Here is an 18,393-nt window from a genome sequence, read left to right on the forward strand (position 1 = left end):
ACTTTTTTTCTTATCTCATTCCATTCTACTTCTGACTCTTTGTCGTCTCTTACTTTTTCATGAGCCCTTTTAACATTTATCTTTTCCAACCACTCTTACTATTCACTTTTAATTTCATCCTTGTCTTGTGTCTTCTATTTCTATTTATGCTTCTTTAATCATGGTTTTTTTCCATTTTTTACTCTTATCTGAAACTTACTTAATTATAATTTATTTTCTAATTTGTCCTTTATTGACTTTGTTCATATTCTCTCTTCTGTTCTTTATCCCAGTTTATACCTACTGCTTGTTCTCTGATGCCTGTATCTGATACTGGGACCTACTGGTTGTCTTCTTTTTTGGGCATTATGAAAGCATCCGATTCCACCCATAATGTCATTAAGATGGCCGACACCCATACTTTCAGCGTGTACAGTATGGTGACTATAACATCAGTTACATACATATCCTAACAAAAATAAAAAGACTTGAGAATATTTCACTACAGCACAGCAATAAAATGAAACTTAACAGGACAACCTCTGGAAGTAGAGGTTTCAGAACCGGGATGAGATAATATACAACAATACAAAAAACAGCATCATCACAAAACAAAAGCTATCCACAAAAAACCCAAAAAATTCGCAGCATATAACATAATGCTACAGATAAGAAAATCACTATATAGCACAAACAAAGCCCTTGATACTAAAAAAATTAGCACATGCAACTCCAAAATGGGTAATTGGAAAATTCCCTTCACTTATGTTGTTAAAACAAAGCCAGCGACTCCAAAACCACACACACAAAGTGAAAACTCAAAATCCCCAGATACATATGCACTTGGCCAATTAAAATAAAAAAAAGCTATACACCAAAACAAACAAATCATAAACAATGCATTAAAACTAATTAAACACACACATAAACCAGTCCTCAGAAAACAAAAAAATATAACTCCTCGAAGATGTAAAGATGAATGATAACAGAAAAGGTGTGAGTAAAACAGTCTCCATGATGGCCACCTAGATCTTGAACCAGGCCCCCCCATTGGATAGATCGCCAAATATTGTGAAGGTGACACCATCCTGAGTTCCTGGTCCGAGAAGATGGGACTGTAGTCAGCTGCATACTCCCATTACATATGAGACCTGATGTAGTCAGAAATCAGGGCAAACTGCTGAAAAACCTTATGGTCATCATCATATCATTCAACCAGTGCAACTCAGAATGAATAAATATTAAATTTTTCCATTATATCCATCTCTAACAAAAGAAAGCACTATTACATTCCAGTCCATAAAAAATCGCAACACTAATCATACCTATCACCGCACAGGAACCCCCGAAACAATAAATCAGCGTACCTCACTAGCGATATGGCACACTCTTCAACCACAAATTCACATAGTGATTACACAAAGTGAAATGACTGAATACTGCACGTAAGACATTCATCTTCAGACGTGACCATCCACCTTAAGAGTGCGCCACTAAATACAACAACATTCCACCTACAAACATGACCCAACCCAAAAACACAGCAGCACAGTGACATCACAAAACACAACGTACTTACATCAGGGGTCAAGGCAGATGGGTGGTATCAGATGTTTCTTTTTTCTGCTAAGTGATAGCAGTTTTCTTGGTGTTGGCTCTCTTCATTAAATCTTTTGATTCAGTTCTGGCCTCACCTTCTGAGTCTCTTGTCCCATTGTGTCTCCCTTGGCAACTTATATCATCTTTGTGCTGCCTTATCCTCACTTCTTTGTAAAAGTTTCAGTAGGATTTTATGCCAAGCAGACAACTTTTATCTATCTCTGGTTTGATGGCAATAGTACCACTACTGATTAGAGCACATTTAACTATGAGATTAGTAATGTTACTTATTCATTACAGATGTTGAATTCAGACTTACAAGACACCGCCTGCTTGTCGACTCATCTGATGATATTTCCAGTCCATTGGATGAGGAAAATGAGGAATCTAAGTCACAGGTTCTAGAAGACATCATGAGATTTGAGCATGATTTCCCGCCACATTCAATGGATAATGGAACACCTCAACCACATCCTCTTGCTGTGTGGTATGGAATTAGGGATTTCCTCATTCTTTCAGCTTGGAGTGGAATATCATCATACTCAGAGAGTAAAGTGAAAATACTCTTGAGTTCCATATATGTGGCAGTAAATAACTCGAACTGGTAAGTTAGTAATTTTTATATAAATATCTTCTTAGGCACTGATAGTAGGACTTACAATTAAAAATATAAAGGAGGTTATGCCTGAACTAATATATTTAGCTTTCACTTCAAAAATACACAAGATACTGTAAATTAAAGAACAAAAATTAAAGAAATGTAGTGAGGTGAAGAAAATTGTCAAAATAGGTGATTAAGACTCCAACATAAATAGTGAAAGATAAACATGTTTCTAAAATATGTAGCAAAGCAGTTTCAGTAGTGATACTCTTTCGCATGTACAACAGTATTGAACATTGCTAGCTCACTAGTTAGAAGTCATGAAAAGTTTTGCTACACTACTTGAGTTGTGCAGGTGTGTGGGAACAGTCAAATTGGCTGTCGAGCAACATTCACTCTGGGGTCAAAATTCTCCAGACATCCATGACTGGTCATCTCAAAGATACCAGATGTGTGACTAATAGCATGTGGAACTTAATTATACATTTATTACAGTGTTAACCTTTGGAGAACACCGAAGTTTCAGTTTTTACTAAACAGATTCAGAAAACTGAAGAAAGGTGAATAGTTATTGTCAGGTTCTCTGGTTAACTGATTTGCTGTGAGGACTTCTACGGAAATGAGGGGGTACACACAACCCTTGGCTGGGGACTGGTCAGTGCTGCCAGTCCTATGTAAATTCTAGGCGTATTTCAGTGTTCTCATTAGGCACAACAATGGAGTTATGTGTGGCACACACGGAGCAGGGATTCTGAGTTGACCACAGAGGTCATGTGGTTGATACCAATCTCTTAAAAAAAAATCTCAACCTGAAGGTGAATTGAGTGTCAATGGAATGGATTGTGGTTGGGGAAGTCATTAGTGGATAGCCTCTGGAACATCTGTCAATCTCATTTGCAGTAGGTTTGTTTATGTTGGACTCTGTATAAGTCAACATGTATTTCCTTTGGTATCAGTGGACCTACTAATCAAAACAATAAAACTCGTTTTGGAGAGATTGAGTCACTGATGAGTAAAAACATACAACCAGTTAAGAGAACAAATCAAAGCTTGCCCGCAAAAGGCAAAGGTCCTGAGTTCGAGTCTCGGTCGGGCACACAGTTTTAATCTGCCAGGAAGTTTCAAATCAAAGCTGTTCCACTGAGAAGTCATCTTAAAAGGACTTTTAAGACTGGAATATGATGTCAGGTATTGTAAAATGTAGTTTAGTCGTAAAGAAACACAATGGACCATTTGAAAAAGTTTTCACTTTTTCTGTCCAGAAAAATTAAGACAGGCTTGCTGGGAATTTAGGAAACACTTTTAGTTGAAATAACTGTGTATCAACAAACTACTGCCCTTCTTAAAAAGAAAATACTGTGGGAGTATCCTATTGTGTAGAGCTACATACACTATGTAATCAAAAGTATCTGGACACCTGGCTGAAAATGACTTACAAGTTCATGGCTCTCTCCATCGATAATGCCGGAATTCAGTATGGTGTTGGCCCACCCTTAACCTTGATGACAGCTTCCACTCTCACAGGCATACGTTCAAACAGGTACTGGAAGGTTTCTTGGGGAATGGCAGCCCATTCTTTATGGAGTGCTGCACTGAGGAGAGGTATCGATGTCAGTTGGTGAGGCCTGGCATGAAGTCGGCATTGCAAAATATCCCCACGGTGTTCTATAGGATTCAGGTCAGGACTCTGTGCAGGCCAGTCCATTCCAAGGATGTTATTGTCATGTAACCACTCCACCACAGGCCATGCATTATGAGCAGGTGCTCGATCGTGTTGAATGATGCAGTTACCATCCCCGAGTTGCTCTTCAACAGTGGGAAGCAAGAAGGTGCTTAAAACATCAATGTAGGCCTGTGCTGCAATAGTGCCATGCAAAACAAGGGGTGTAAGCCCCCTCCATGAAAAACATGACCACACCATAACAGCACTGCCTCGTAATTTTACTGTTGGCACCACACTGCTGGCATATGACGTTCACCAGGCATTCGCCATACCCACACCCTGACATCAGATTGTCATGTTGTGTAGTGTGATTCATCACTCCACACAACATTTTTCCACTGTTCAATTGTCCAATGTTTATGGTCCTTACACCAGGTGAGACAGCATTTTGCATTTACTGGCATGATCTGTGGTTTATGAGTAGCTGCACGACCATGAAATCCAAGTTTTTTCACCTCCTCCCTCGGTAGCTGAGTGGTCAGTGCGACATAATGTCAAGCCTAAGGGCCTGGGTTCGATGCCCGGCTGGGTTGGAGATTTTCTCCACTCAGGGAGTGGGTGTTGTGTTGTCCTAATCATCATCATTTCATCCCCATCGACTCGCAAGTCGCCGAAGCGGCATGAAATCGAAAGGCTTGCACCTGGCAAACAGTCTACCTGACGGGAGGCCCTAGTCACATGACATTACATTTACACCTCCTGCCTAACTGTCATAGTGCTTGCAGTTGGACACTGATGCAGTTAGGAATTCCTGTGTGATGGTCTGGATAGATGTTTGCCTATTACACATTACGACCCTCTTCAATTGTCGGCGGTCTAGTCAACAGAAGAAGTTGGCCTGTATGCTTTTGTGCTGTATGTGTCTCTTCGCATTTCCACTTCACTATCACATCAGAAACAGTGGACCTAGGGATGTTTTGGAGTGTGGAAATCTCGCGTACAGACATATGACACAAGTGACACCCAATCACCTGACCACATTCGAAGTTTGTGAGTTCTGCGTAACACCCCATTCTGCTCTCTCATGATGTCTTAATGACTGCTGAGATCACTGTTATGGAGTACCTGGCAGCAGGTGGCAGCACAATGTACCTAATATGAAAAACATATGTTTTTGGAGTAATGGAAATGAGCGTTTGACGTCATTGGCTGGGAGGCTCCTTGCAGGGCAAGTCCGGCCGCCTTGGTGCAGGTCTTATCACATTTGACGCCACATTGGGCGACCTGGGTGCCAGATGGGGGTGAAATGATGATGAAGACAGTGCAACACCCAGTCCCTGAGCAGAGAAAATTCCCGACCCAGCCCGGAATCGAACCCGGGCCTGTAGAACAGCAATCCGTCACACTGACCACTCAGCTATCACGGCGGACTGTTTTTGGAGTGACTGGATACTTTTGATCACACAGTGTATCATCACCAGTTTTAACAAAGATGATGTATCATGCAAAGATTTTTATACACAGCCCAACACCGGAATCCAAGGTGGAGCAGGAAGGAAAAGTAGAATCGGAGATGTGCAACATTATGAAATGAATGAGCAGGAAGAAACAGTGGCTTTCATGTCTATCTTAGACAGTGTAACATTGCCTGAGTACTTTAAAACAGGATTCATCAATTTAAGGATATATCCTGGATCCCATGAATTGCAACTGTTGGCAATGGTTTGGACACACGTCATTTCCACATGGAGACAAAGCTGTATGTGAAAAATGTGACTGATATGTACACAAGTTGTAAATGTTATGCACCTTCCTTCCACTTTCTATCAGTTACTCTGGTGATATGCACCTTCCTTCCACTTTCTGTCAGTTACTCTGGTGACCACACACAATGGGATGATAACTCTCCTGTGTTTACTAAGGAGAGGAAAAATTCAAAATGTGAATGTTACCTAATGACAAGGAAACACTGAAGCGAGAAAGGCAGTTACGCAGCTCCCAGTGTTTGCTATATCAACCTGCACAGGCAAAGCAGTGTGCACAATTCTCAGTGAGAAGTTTCAGGTACCATCAGTAAAACAACAGACAGTGTGAAGTAATGATATGCACTCTAGTGACCACCTGCCAGTGGAAGTTAACCTGAAAAAGTAGTACCTGAAAGGAGACAATCCAACTGAATGCTGAGCAGAGATAATTTGACACTTTACAGCCACCAACATTGAGACAGCATACAGAAAATGATGGGTAACATTGTCAATTGATTCACCAAACTATTGAAGCATTTGTCAATATAGTAGGATCACATAAAAAGGTAACCTGCCCTGTGGTGGCCTGAGGAATGCCTAACTCATTAACCTTTGCAAAATTTAAATTTACCCCATTAGCAAAAACTGTGGCACCATTTCTATATACCATTATCAGACTTCTTGCCACTATAGCAGAACAAACCATACAAAGAATTATGTGCTATGGAGAGATCTTTAATGTGCTGTCATTGAAACTGCATATTTTTGGAATACACAAGTATATATACAAAATCCACCAAATATGGCATGATAGCTTCAGAAACTGTGAAAACAAGACTGCACTGCACGATGTTGTTTTGTTAACCAATCACGGCACAGCATATGTGATCTCGTCAGTCAGTCACAGCACAGAATCAGAGCACTTGACAGGTGATGTAATCAGCTAATCACATTGTCACTGTCTGAACACACGAATGACAAAGGAACATTAAGCATTAAACAGGAATAAAGTAGATGGCCTGAAGTAATGTACAAAGTGTACAGTAAAAATCAAAGTGATGCTATCACATGCCTTTAATGGTGAGGAAAGTGAAGGCACCAGTTTCTCCCTGAAAGGCACAGGATTGTAATTGCCAGTCATGCTTGCAGCAGTGTTTGAAAAAACTACTGTATTACATTTCCGCGGGGTGTGTAAAGTCTACCCACCTCAATTACGAAATATTTCTTTCAAGTGATATGCTTGGTGGAATATGTTTTGAGGTAGATAACCCACAAAATGTTTGATCTTTCTACCATATTATGGTATTGCATCTCTGACGTCCTGCCACATACTCTCCACATGGTTATGAACAGAATGATCTTTAGAATCTACAAATTTCACACTATGGTTCACTGTAAGGTGCTGAAAACCTTTAGTACCTAGAGTGTTGTACAAGCTGAAGCAGTCACTAACCGGGAGGATCTTTTCTTTGATTTTTCTACTTAAGACTTCCTTAGTCCAAAATTAATTTTTTTTTTTTACCTTTGCTGAATCCCACCAAGCACCCAGTTTCCACAGATTTTATGGCCTGTACTGTTTTTCCTGTACCCAAATTTTGCTTTGTCTATTTCAGTGACTCTTCCTGGTTCCCTAACTGTTGAGAATTGTTTATCACCCACTTGAGACATGTTTCGTGATAGAAGGACGACAAGTCAGTTATCATATGTGTAGACATACTGAAATTTGTTACAAGTCTCGCCATCTTTGGAGAGCACATTGAGTCCCACATGGTACAGAAATTGGAGATTTTTCAAACTATCATTGGTGAATCACTGAACCAAGTACCGATCTCAGCACTCTGCTTGAACATGCATTGCACATTGATCATGTGACTACCCATCTCCTTCTATAAGTGCCAACAATGGAATGAATCCTGATTTGGCAAAAAAAATTGTTGGAACTTGGCATTTTGGGCAATCCACACTGCCTGGCAAAACATGAACCACCATCCATAACATGGCTTGATTATTTCTTTAAAATACCACCTCTTCCAGAAAACATCCATTGCACTCCATTCTCAGATTGAACTACAACTAGGTGAAAGATACTTACTTTCAAATGGGATCAAATTTCGCAATATGTCTCAGTGCTGATACGGTATCAACACTGGTCGAACAATAATATTACATATCAATCGTTAGAGGGAATGTTAAGGATATGCTAAAAACTAGCCACAACAAGCTATAACTGCTTAAAAGTTGACAGTTTTGGGAAATTGGAAATTTATAATTAAGTTTGTAAGAAACAATTGGCTTCACTAACTGAAGCTGTGCTCCTGGTTTCCTGCCTGAACACACCCTCAGAGATAGTTATGCATTTGGGAAAATAGCTGAATATTGGTGACAAGCAGGCTTATACATTTCACTGCTGCATCCCAACTCACAACCAGGCTGTTGCCTTCCAACATAACCTAAACCTTGGGCTATGGTACAGATCAGTCTGTCACCACAACTAAATTTTTTGCTTTCACGTTGGTTGCCTTTGGAAGCCATGACCTAATTGGAGAACAATAGCCACATTCTTGTGATAATGAATAATATAAATGTCACTGCTTTACTCACAGCAGTTTAAGTTGTGCTGTTACATGAAAGCTTAATTATACCCTCAGAAATCATGATTTTGAAATTGCGACTTATTCAGCAAACAGTCAAATATTTCTCACAATCAAGAGTAGAAATGTCGATCCTTCACTTGCAGCAATTTAAGCTGTGCTCTTACTTCCCTTTCTAACCATATCCATCACAAGAAAGATAAAGCAGCATATATCTGTGACAACTAAAATTATATGTGAAGGCATAGTTCTGTTTATTCTTGTTCTACATGCGTATTAATTCGTTTGGTGGTAATGAAAAAGCCTTATTGTAATTGGTTCACTAGATCATGTATAGTGAGGAGGGCTATGCGAGAGGCGTTCAATGAATTCGAAAGTAAAGTTCTATGTACTGACTTGGCAGAAAATCCTAAGAAATTTTGGTCTTATGTCAAAGCGGTAGGTGGATCAAAACAAAATGTCCAGACACACTGTGACCAAAATGGTACTGAAACAGAGGATGACAGACTAAAGGCCGAAATACTAAATGTCTTTTTCCAAAGCTGTTTCACAGAGGAAGACTGCACTGTAGTTCCTTCTCTAGATTGTCGCACAGATGACAAAATGGTAGATATCGAAATAGACGACAGAGGGATAGAGAAACAATTAAAATCGCTGAAAAGAGGAAAGGCTGCTGGACCTGATGGGATACCAGTTCGATTTTACACAGAGTACATAAAGGAACTTGCCCCCCTTCTTGCAGCGGTGTACCGTAGGTCTCTAGAAGTGCGTAGCGTTCCAAAGGATTGGAAAAGGGCACTGGTCATCCAAGTTTTCAAGAAGGGACGTCGAACAGATGTGCAGAACTACAGACCTATATCTCTAACGTCCATCAGTTGTAGAATTTTGGAACACGTATTATGTTCGAGTATAATGACTTCTGGAGACTAGAAATCTACTCTGTAGGAATCAGCATGGGTTTTGAAAAAGACAGTCGTGTGAAACCCACGTCGCGCTATTCGTCCACGAGACTCAGAGGGCCATAGACACGGGTTCACAGGTAGATGCCGTGTTTCTTGACTTCCGCAAGGCGTTCGATACAGTTCCCCACAGTCGTTTAATAAACAAAGTAAGCGCATATGGACTATCAGATCAATTGTGTGATTGGATTGAAGAGTTCCTAGATAACAGAACACAGCATGTCATTCTCAATGGAGAGAAGTCTTCCGAAGTAAGAGTGATTTCAGGTGTGCCGCAGGGGAGTGTCATAGGACCGTTGCTATTCACGATATACATAAATGACCTTGTGGATGACATTGGAAGGTCATTGACGCTTTTTGCAGATGATGCTGTGGTGTATCGAGAGGTTGTAACAATGGAAAATTGTACTGAAATGCAGGAGGATCTGCAGCGAATTGACGCATGGTGCAGGGAATGGCAATTCAATCTCAATGTAGACAAGTGTAAAGTGCTGCGAATACATAGAAAGATAGATCTCTTATCATTTAGCTACAAAATAGCAGGTCACCAACTGGAAACAGTTAATTCCATAAATTATCTGGGAGTACGCATTAGGAGTGATTTAAAATGGAATGATTATATAAAGTTGATCGTCGGTAAAGCAGATGCCAGACTGAGATTCATTGGAAGAATCCTAAGGAAATGCAATCCGAAAACAAAGGAAGTAGGTTACAGTACGCTTGTTTGCCCACTGCTTGAATACTGCTCAGCAGTGTGGGATCCGTACCAGATAGGGTTGATAGAAGAGATAGAGAAGATCCAACAGAGAGCAGCGCGCTTCGTTACAAGATCATTTAGTAATCGCGAAAGCATTACGGAGATGATAGATAAACTCCAGTGGAAGACTGTGCAGGAGAGACGCTCAGTAGCTCGGCATGGGCTTTTGTTAAAGTTTCGAGAACATACCTTCACCGAAGAGTCAAGCAGTATATTGCTCCCTCCTACGTACATCTCGTGAAGAGACCATGAGGATAAAATCAGAGAGATAAGAGCCCACACAGGAGCATACCGACAATCCTTCTTTCCACGAACAATGCGAGACTGGAATAGAAGGGAGAACCGATAGAGGTACTCAGGGTACCCTCCGCCACACACTGTCAGGTGGCTTGCGGAATATGGATGTAGATGTAGATGTATCCTGTGCACACAGTGATGGCTGACTGTAGCAAATGGAGCAACCATTATCCTAATTTCAGTGTTTCAGAAACTAACATGCTGTATTTGGTAGATACTGTATTTATGCTTGCATAGTCCAAAAATGTGCAGTTTCAATGGCACAACACTCCAAAAATCTCACCAAAACCTGTTGTTTGCAATACAGTTTATTGTGCTACAGTAGCAGGCAGTCCAGCAACAGTATATAAAAATTTTATCAAAAGTTTCAGTCTGTTGAATTACAAGAGCAGAAGACCAATGTGTCAGAGGAAACAAGGAAGGTTTCACTCAGCTACAACAGACTGGCAATCAATAAACAGGATTTTTCATAAGTGAAGTACACTTCCTTTCTTGGTTATTTTGGGAAATAGTGTCTTGCTGGGTAACTTTGGAAATGTATATAATATTACCAGCCAAGAAAGATGAGTTGAGTTGCTTCTGCAACAATGAGGAACAACATAGTTACCCATGTTCTGTGTGGAAGCTAGAATCTTCTCTACTATGGCTCAAGAAACTACTCCATGACCATACTAAATTCATTCTGGCATGTTGGGCCACCTCTTCTGTGGCACTAAGGACGTACTCCCCAATTATTTTAATGAAATCTAGTTTCACAAACCATATCCTAACACCTGGGAGGGTGAATAATGATTCCTCTAGGGATACGCCTGTTAAGGATTGTACAGGTCCAAAAAAACTCTTGAGCATCATTCTCAACAGTTGCAAATGAAAGTTTCTTGAGCAGATGGCTTTGTATAAGTTCTCAAATCCCAAAAAAAAAAAAAAAAAAAAAAAAAAACCTCCTGAGCCACTTCTTTTGCATAGAGAAAGTTGTATATTGAGTCGTTATTCCACTCCTGATTACGTAATCCTACTGGTTGCACTTATAAAAAAATGTTCACTATTTCAGAGTTATTTAGCTGATATGTTCTTTACCTGGAAAAGGCAAAATCACTGGCTGCTATAACATCCCTTTACAACTTATCAATAATTGTGGGTCAGTATGCTGCTGCTGATTCTTATTCAGTGCTTCCTCGGTGAGCATTACTTCTACTACTGCATCAGAAATGTCCTATCATACAGTTGGTGCTGCATACAAGTGCCCCACTTCTCCATTTTTTCACTAAACTGAGTGAAAATCTAAGAGTATTGCTCCCATTTAATTCTCACACCACTGCGCTAGTGTCATCAGTTGAAACTGATATAAAGCTCCATGCTCAAAGGAAGCCCTATCAGATTCATTACCAAATTTTCTGCTTAATTAGCCCCTCTTTTAACCATGATCTACTGTAGACCCTTTGAACAAAAACCATACCCAGTAGTTGGGAGAAAGCACAAGCTATGTCCACCTGCAAGAAGGGTAGCAGAAGTGATCCAAAAAACTACCATGTAGTCGTCCTGGACATCTGTTTGTTGTAGAATCTTAGAACACAATCTGAGCTCAAATGTAATGAGGTATCTTGAACAGAATCATCTCCTCCATGCCACCAGTATGGATTCTGAAAATGTGTGAAACCCAACTTGCACATTTCAAGCATGACATCGTGGAAGCTATGGGCCATAGTAGTCAGGTAGATGCAGCATTTCTTGATTTCCAAAAAGAATGACTCAGTACCACATCTGCACTTATTACTGGAAGTACAGTCTTCTGGGCTAGTGAGTGAATTTGTGACTATTGAGAATTTTTTGGTGAGGAGGCTGCAGCATATTATATTGGAAGTAGAGCATTTGACAGATGTTCTATGTTAATGATCTTGCCAACAATGCATGTATAGTAATCTCAGACTTTTTGGAGATGATAAAGTTATCCATAATCAAGTAATGTCTGAAAAATAATAGCATATCTTGATAACGTTTCAAAGTGGTGGAGGGTTTGGCATCTAGCTTTAAATGTTCATAAACATAAAATTCTGCACTTCACAAAATAAACATTGTATTCAGTGAGTACAGTACCAATGAGTCATAGTTTGATTCGGTCAACTCCTACAAATATCTTGATTTAACAATTTGTTGGGACTTAAAGTGGAACAATCACAAAGGCTGTCATGAGTAAACCAAGTAGCAGACTTTGGTTCATGGGTAGAATACTAGGGGAAATTGAGTCAGTCTACAAAGCAGATCGCTTACAAAATGCTCGTGCTCCCCATCTTACAATAATGCTCAAGTGTGTGGGACACATACTAAGTAGGACTAACAGGACATACTGAACATTAACAAAGAAGGGCAGTGTGAATAGTCACAGGTTTTCTTGACCGATGAGAGCTGTCACAGAATTGATGAAGAAATGAACTGGCAGGCACTTGAATACAGTTCCACACTAACCCAAAAGAGCCTGCTAACAAAGTTTCAACAACCAGCTTTAAGTGATACATTGCTAACTTGACCACAAAGTCAGTATAGAATCTGACTGGGACTCTGCACTTTGTTCAGTTTTAGTGATTTAACTTGTTTCTCAACATCAGTGTTACTAACATCTGTATCACTAACCTTCAAAGTGGTGCAAGAATTAAATTATAGCAATACTCTTGAATCTGCCTTTGTAAAGGAATATTTGAAAATGGAGTTAAGCATTTCTGCTTCTGCTTTTGCATTGCTGCCATTGATTTCATTTCCCTTCTCCTCTATGACTGTCTGGAAACTAACATTAATGTCACTGACAGCTTTTGTATATTAACAGAATTTTTGTGGGTCATGTGAGAGATCTTTCAATAACGTTTTTCTGAGGTAGTTATTGAAGGCTTCATGCTTCGCCCTTTTGACAGCCAAACATGTTTCATTTAGCATACCTCTGTCTATAGTCCTATGCTTTGTCTTACACCCACTGTGCCGTAGTTGCTGGTACTTCAGAAATTTGTTTACAGTGATCGTGTACTGCTCAGGTGTCTCTTCTGTCATGAATTGTTTCACTAGGTACTTATCTACCAATGTTTAATCATCTATTTTTAAATACTTTCAGAAATAACCTTCCAACCCATAAGTTTATGTTAGATGTTCACAATCTTATCTTTTCCAGAAAAGTTTTTCTTGTTGTTGCAGGTTCACATTTTATGTGCTCTTCACTTCTGCCATTGTCATTCCCCAAATAGAAAAAATCATTTATTATTTTTAGTGCCTCATTTTTTAATCGAATTCCCTTGGCCTCTCTTGATTTCATTCATCTTCACTCAGTTGTTTTATTTTGTTGATATTCATTTTCTAACATCATTTTAAGATACTATCACTCCGTTTAACTGACCTTCATTTCTCTGGCGCACCTGATAGAATACGAGATGTCTTAGGAAAAACTCAAAAGATTTTATTTCTTCTATCTGAATTGTAATTACCATCCCAAATCTTTTCCTTTGTTTGCTCTACTACTCGTTTAGTGTACAGAATTATAAGATGGGTGATAAACTACTTCCTGTCTCATTCATCTCCTCACTGCTGCCTCCTTTTAACATCCTTTGAGTTGTATAACTGTAGTCTGGTTTCTGTAAAAGAGCTAGACAACCTCTCATTCCTTACTATCTGAACTTCTTATTCCCTACTATGTGTAGAATTTCAAAAGATGAACTCCAGTCAATATAGTAAAAATATTTCTCTAAATCTGCAATTGTTATAATGTAAATTTACCGTCTTTCAGGTTATTAGATGAGTTGTTCAGTGTATAAGTTTTGGGGGTCAATATTACGTCACATGTTCCCATATTAAGCGAGTGTCATCTACTCCAGGTGCCTTGTTTCTGTTACATCCTACTTGAAATGGCTTTTAGTCTCCAATGTATTTAGTACTAAGATTCATAAAAATAAGATTGGGGGGGGGGGGGGGGGGGGGGACGGGTGTTGAGGAGGAGGACGAGATTTTTAATATGGCAAACATATTTTAGTCAAACAATGGAAAGTCCAGGATAGAATGACAATATGGAAAGAATAGATTGCTAGGCATCACATTTAACATGGCCCCTATGTGGTCAATAGAAACATATTTTAGTGTTGCAATCTGTAGTTTAATTGATATGTGTTTTGTATTTTAATCAGGTCCTTTTTTTTCCAGCCCAATTCCATTATTCGTGCAAGTGCATGAAACTGCAGAACATTATTATCTTGGTGTATGTGAAGCTAGGGGTCTGCGCACTGAATTTGAGATGATTCACCTGAAGCGAACACCACCTCACTGCAAATATCTTACAGGCAAGAATGACTTTTTTTTGTTCATTGCTTTTTAAAGTTGCAGAATTTTATTACTTTTTGTGTATTATCCATTGCATCTTAGTTGAAATGTATTTGACAGATATGAACTACCATTCAGAATAAGGTTCAGAGCATTGCCCCCAGCTAAGATTATTGAATTGAAGATCATAATGGTTTTTGAGTGTAAATTAATTAATATGAATGCAAATGAATAGAATCTGTTGTTTGGTGTTATTAGTTTTAATATCTCCTTGTTTTCGAGGATGGAAACACTATTTAAAAATTAGGATAAGTGACCACTTGTGAAAATGTGAGTGGTGGTTTTTGCATGGATACACTTAAAGATTAAATAACCTAACTATCTATTGGCATGATAGATGCCTCTTAGCAGCAGTGGCAAAAATCCAAATACTCCTCTCTTACAAACTGTGTTCTTCTACTCTATCTAATTTGATTATTTTATTCTGCATTGATACAATGCAGGACTTTATATTCCTAGAATCTTTTGTGAAAACTGTGTTTCATAACTTAAGAGGCCCTTCACAAAATGTTTCATGTTTTTCATGAATCAGTCCGCTGGACTCTACTGTATCACTGCTTTTCTGTGCACTTTTCTACAGGATTGCCAGAATAGTGAAATGAGCATGATTCCTGTGGAGACCAGTAAGTGAACAGTATATATACAGGTAGTGAACGTGAAGTTTCATAAGAATATTTCTCATACAAAAACACACAGTCCACATTAAACTAAAACATCCTTCCTCCTCTGTCATTGCTCTTCCCATGTCCTGTGAATTTCTTGATTTTCTCCTTTTGTTCTACACTTTTTGTTGAAGTCTCTTTACTAAAAATACTACTTGCACCTTTCTGAGTTTTGTGTTGATTTTTCACTTGCAAATGCAATTTTCATCTTCAGTTTTAACTGTGTAATTTTATCACTGATGGAGGAGCATGCAATGATAAGCATCTATAGATGTTGGAAAATTAATTTGTTTCTATATTATGAAATGATAATTAAATGGACACCCTAGCTGCAAACAGGCGTTGATGTACTTCATTGGGGACATGTTGAAAATGTGTGCCCCGACCGGGACTCGAACCCGGGATCTCCTGCTTACACGGCAGATGCTCTATCCATCTGAGCCACCGCGGGCACAGAGGATAGTGTGTCTGCAGGGACGTATCCCTTGCACGCTCCCCGTGAGATCCACATTCCCAACATGTCCACACCACTACATTCATAGTGCGCCTAATAGATGTTCGCCCATCATACTCATTACTCGTGGCAGATTAATCTACCAAGTCCCGTACGAGTTCGGGCATAGCGTGTGCATTCGCACAAGAAGGTCAATGGCTGGAAGCCATATTTTAACTATATATGACGGTAGTATCTGTTCCCGAAAGAACAGTTACCATGGATGACCATGCAGCTTTGCTAGAAATGAAATGATAATTACATCATGGGTGATCACCAATAAGCCTGGGGAAACCCCATATGTGACTTCTCGCTAGTCAGAATTATGTCTTCAGACTATATTGATTGAATTACTAAGTACAATTTCTGCATTCTTTTGGCTAGACATGACATTATTCATTGGTTGGCTATATCATCAATCCCATAAAACTTCAATATCCAGGAGAATACTATGATTCACACAGTCATGATAGATGGAAAAGGAGCTCTTTTTTTTTTTTGCCCACCTCCTTGCCCCACAACCTCCTGACACTGTGCCCTGTTGGCATTCTAGTCCCTCCACACTCCACCAGACAGCGTTTGTCTCTCTCTCCCCACCCATACACCATTCCTTCCCCTTCCCTGCCCCCTACAGTGTGGCCTGAGCTCCCAGTTGGTGCACATCGACAGCGCAGAAAGATACATATATAGCTTCTTTTCTGTGTTTACTTCGTAGATTCGTACTTAAATTGCGTGTGAGTTTTGTATAGGAGGTGTAATTTCGAGTTTTAGTTACTGTAATCGGAAATTCAGGCAGATCTTACATAAATTGCGTGAGAGTTTTGTACAGGAGGTGTAATTTAGAGTTTTAGTTACTGTAATTGTAAATTCAGGCAGGTTGTAGCGCAGTCATTAGGCATTTGTTTTGTTTTGGTATGTCAGTGGCACTTCCCCTGTCTAGTAGGCTCTCAGAGACCAGTGTGGCCTGAGCTCCCAGTTGGTGCACTTCGACAGCGCAGAAAGATACGTATATAGCTTCTTTTCTGTGTTTACTATGTAGATTCTTAGTTAAATTGCGTGTGAGTTTTGTATAACAGGTGTAATTTCGAGTTTTAGTTACTGTAATCATAAATTCAGGCATTTGTAGCGCAGTCGTTAGGCATTTGTACAGGTTAGTTCATACATTCTTTGCGTGTTTACCTTGCGTTATCTAGGCACGGACACATGTTTCAGTAACTGTTGTTCAACATCGATTAGAATGGACAGGGACTGTGATTGCTGTGTTCGGATGTGAGCTGAGTTGGCATCCCTTCGCTCAAAGCTGCAGGCGGTGCTGACTTCGGTCGCGCAGCTTGAGGCTGTTGCCAATGGGCACCACTGTGGGGAGCCGGACTTTGGTATCACGGGGATTTCAACCTCGTCCCGTCCGTCCCCAGATCGGTCTGCTGTTGTGGTTGCCCCGGTTGCTGCCCGCAGTGGGGCTGAGCCCTCGCCTGTGGTTGATTGGGAGGTCATTCCAAGGCATGGCAGGCAGCGAAAGACGTCCCCGGAGGCTGATCAGAAAGCCTCCCCGGTACGTCTGACAAACAGGTTTCAGGTACTGTCTCTGGCTGAGCCAGATGCAGCTGCCTGCCCTGTTTCAGAGGATGATTCTCAGCCTTCAAGGTCTGGGCAATCGCAGAGGGTGGGTTTATTAGTAGTTGGGAGCTCCAATGTTAGGCATGTAATGGGGCCCCTTAGGGATATGGCGGCTAAGGAGGGGAAGAAATCCAGTGTGCACTCCGTGTGGAGTCACTCCTGATGTGGAAAGGGCCCTTCCGGATGCCATGAAGAGCACAGGGTGCAGCCAGCTGCAGGTGGTGGCACTTGTCGGCACTAATGATGTGTGTCGCTTTGGATCTGAGGAAATTCTCTCTGGATTCCAGCGGCTGTCTGATTTGGTGAAGGCTGCCAGTCTTGCTTACAAGATGAAGACAGAGATCACCATCTGCAGCATCGTTGACAGAACCGACTGCGGACCTTTGGTGCAGAGCCGGGTGGAGGGTCTGAATCAGAGGCTCAGACGGTTTTGCAACCGTGTTGGCTGCAGATTCCTTGACTTGCGCCATAGGGTGGTGGGGTTTCGGGTTCCGCTGAATAAGTCAGGAGTTCACTACACTCAGCTGGCGGCTACATGGGTAGCGGAGGCTGTGTGGTGTGGATTGGGCGGTTTTTTAGGTTAGAAGGCCTCGGGAAAGTACGGGGTGGACTGCAGTCTCAAAGGGTGCATGGCAAATACAGGGCGTGCTTGGATCAAGGAACAGTTGGAATTGTAGTTGTAAATTGTTGTAGTTGTGCTGGGAAAGTCCCTGAGCTTCAAGCACTAATAGAAGCACAGAAGCTGAAATCCTTATAGGTACAGAAAGCTGGCTAAAGCTGAAATAAGTTCTGCAGAAATTTTTACGAAGTCTCAGACGGTGTTCAGGAAAGACAGATTAGGCAGAATTGGTGATGGAGTGTTTGTGTCTGTCAGTAGTGGTTTATCTTGTAGTGAAGTCGAAGTAGATACTCCGTGCGAATTGGTATGGGTGGAGGTTATACTTGACAGCCGTACTAAGTAAATAATTGGCTCCTTCTACCGACCCTCAGACTCCGATGATATAGTTGCTGAACAGTTCAGAGAAAATTTGAGTCTCGTAACAAATAAATACCCCACTCATACGGTTATAGTTGGTGGGT

General features: G+C 40.5%; 1 protein-coding gene and 1 non-coding gene across 2 annotated transcripts in view; one reads left to right on the top strand and one right to left on the bottom strand.

Annotated features, from left to right (window-relative positions):
• LOC126458278 (rab3 GTPase-activating protein catalytic subunit) overlaps positions 1–18,393 on the top strand; it is a 474,850-nt gene that overhangs the window by 1,695 nt on the left and 454,762 nt on the right. The window contains exons 2-3 of the mRNA XM_050095210.1: positions 1,879–2,182; positions 14,365–14,501. Of these exons, the coding sequence (XP_049951167.1) occupies positions 1,879–2,182; positions 14,365–14,501 (441 nt within the window). The remainder of the gene's footprint in view (positions 1–1,878; positions 2,183–14,364; positions 14,502–18,393) is intronic.
• Trnat-ugu (transfer RNA threonine (anticodon UGU)) lies at positions 15,581–15,655 on the bottom strand. Its single transcript has one exon. It is a non-coding gene; the product is annotated as a tRNA-Thr (tRNA).

Source organism: Schistocerca serialis, chromosome 2 (assembly GCF_023864345.2).
Source record: "Schistocerca serialis cubense isolate TAMUIC-IGC-003099 chromosome 2, iqSchSeri2.2, whole genome shotgun sequence".
NCBI lineage: Eukaryota > Metazoa > Arthropoda > Insecta > Orthoptera > Acrididae > Schistocerca > Schistocerca serialis.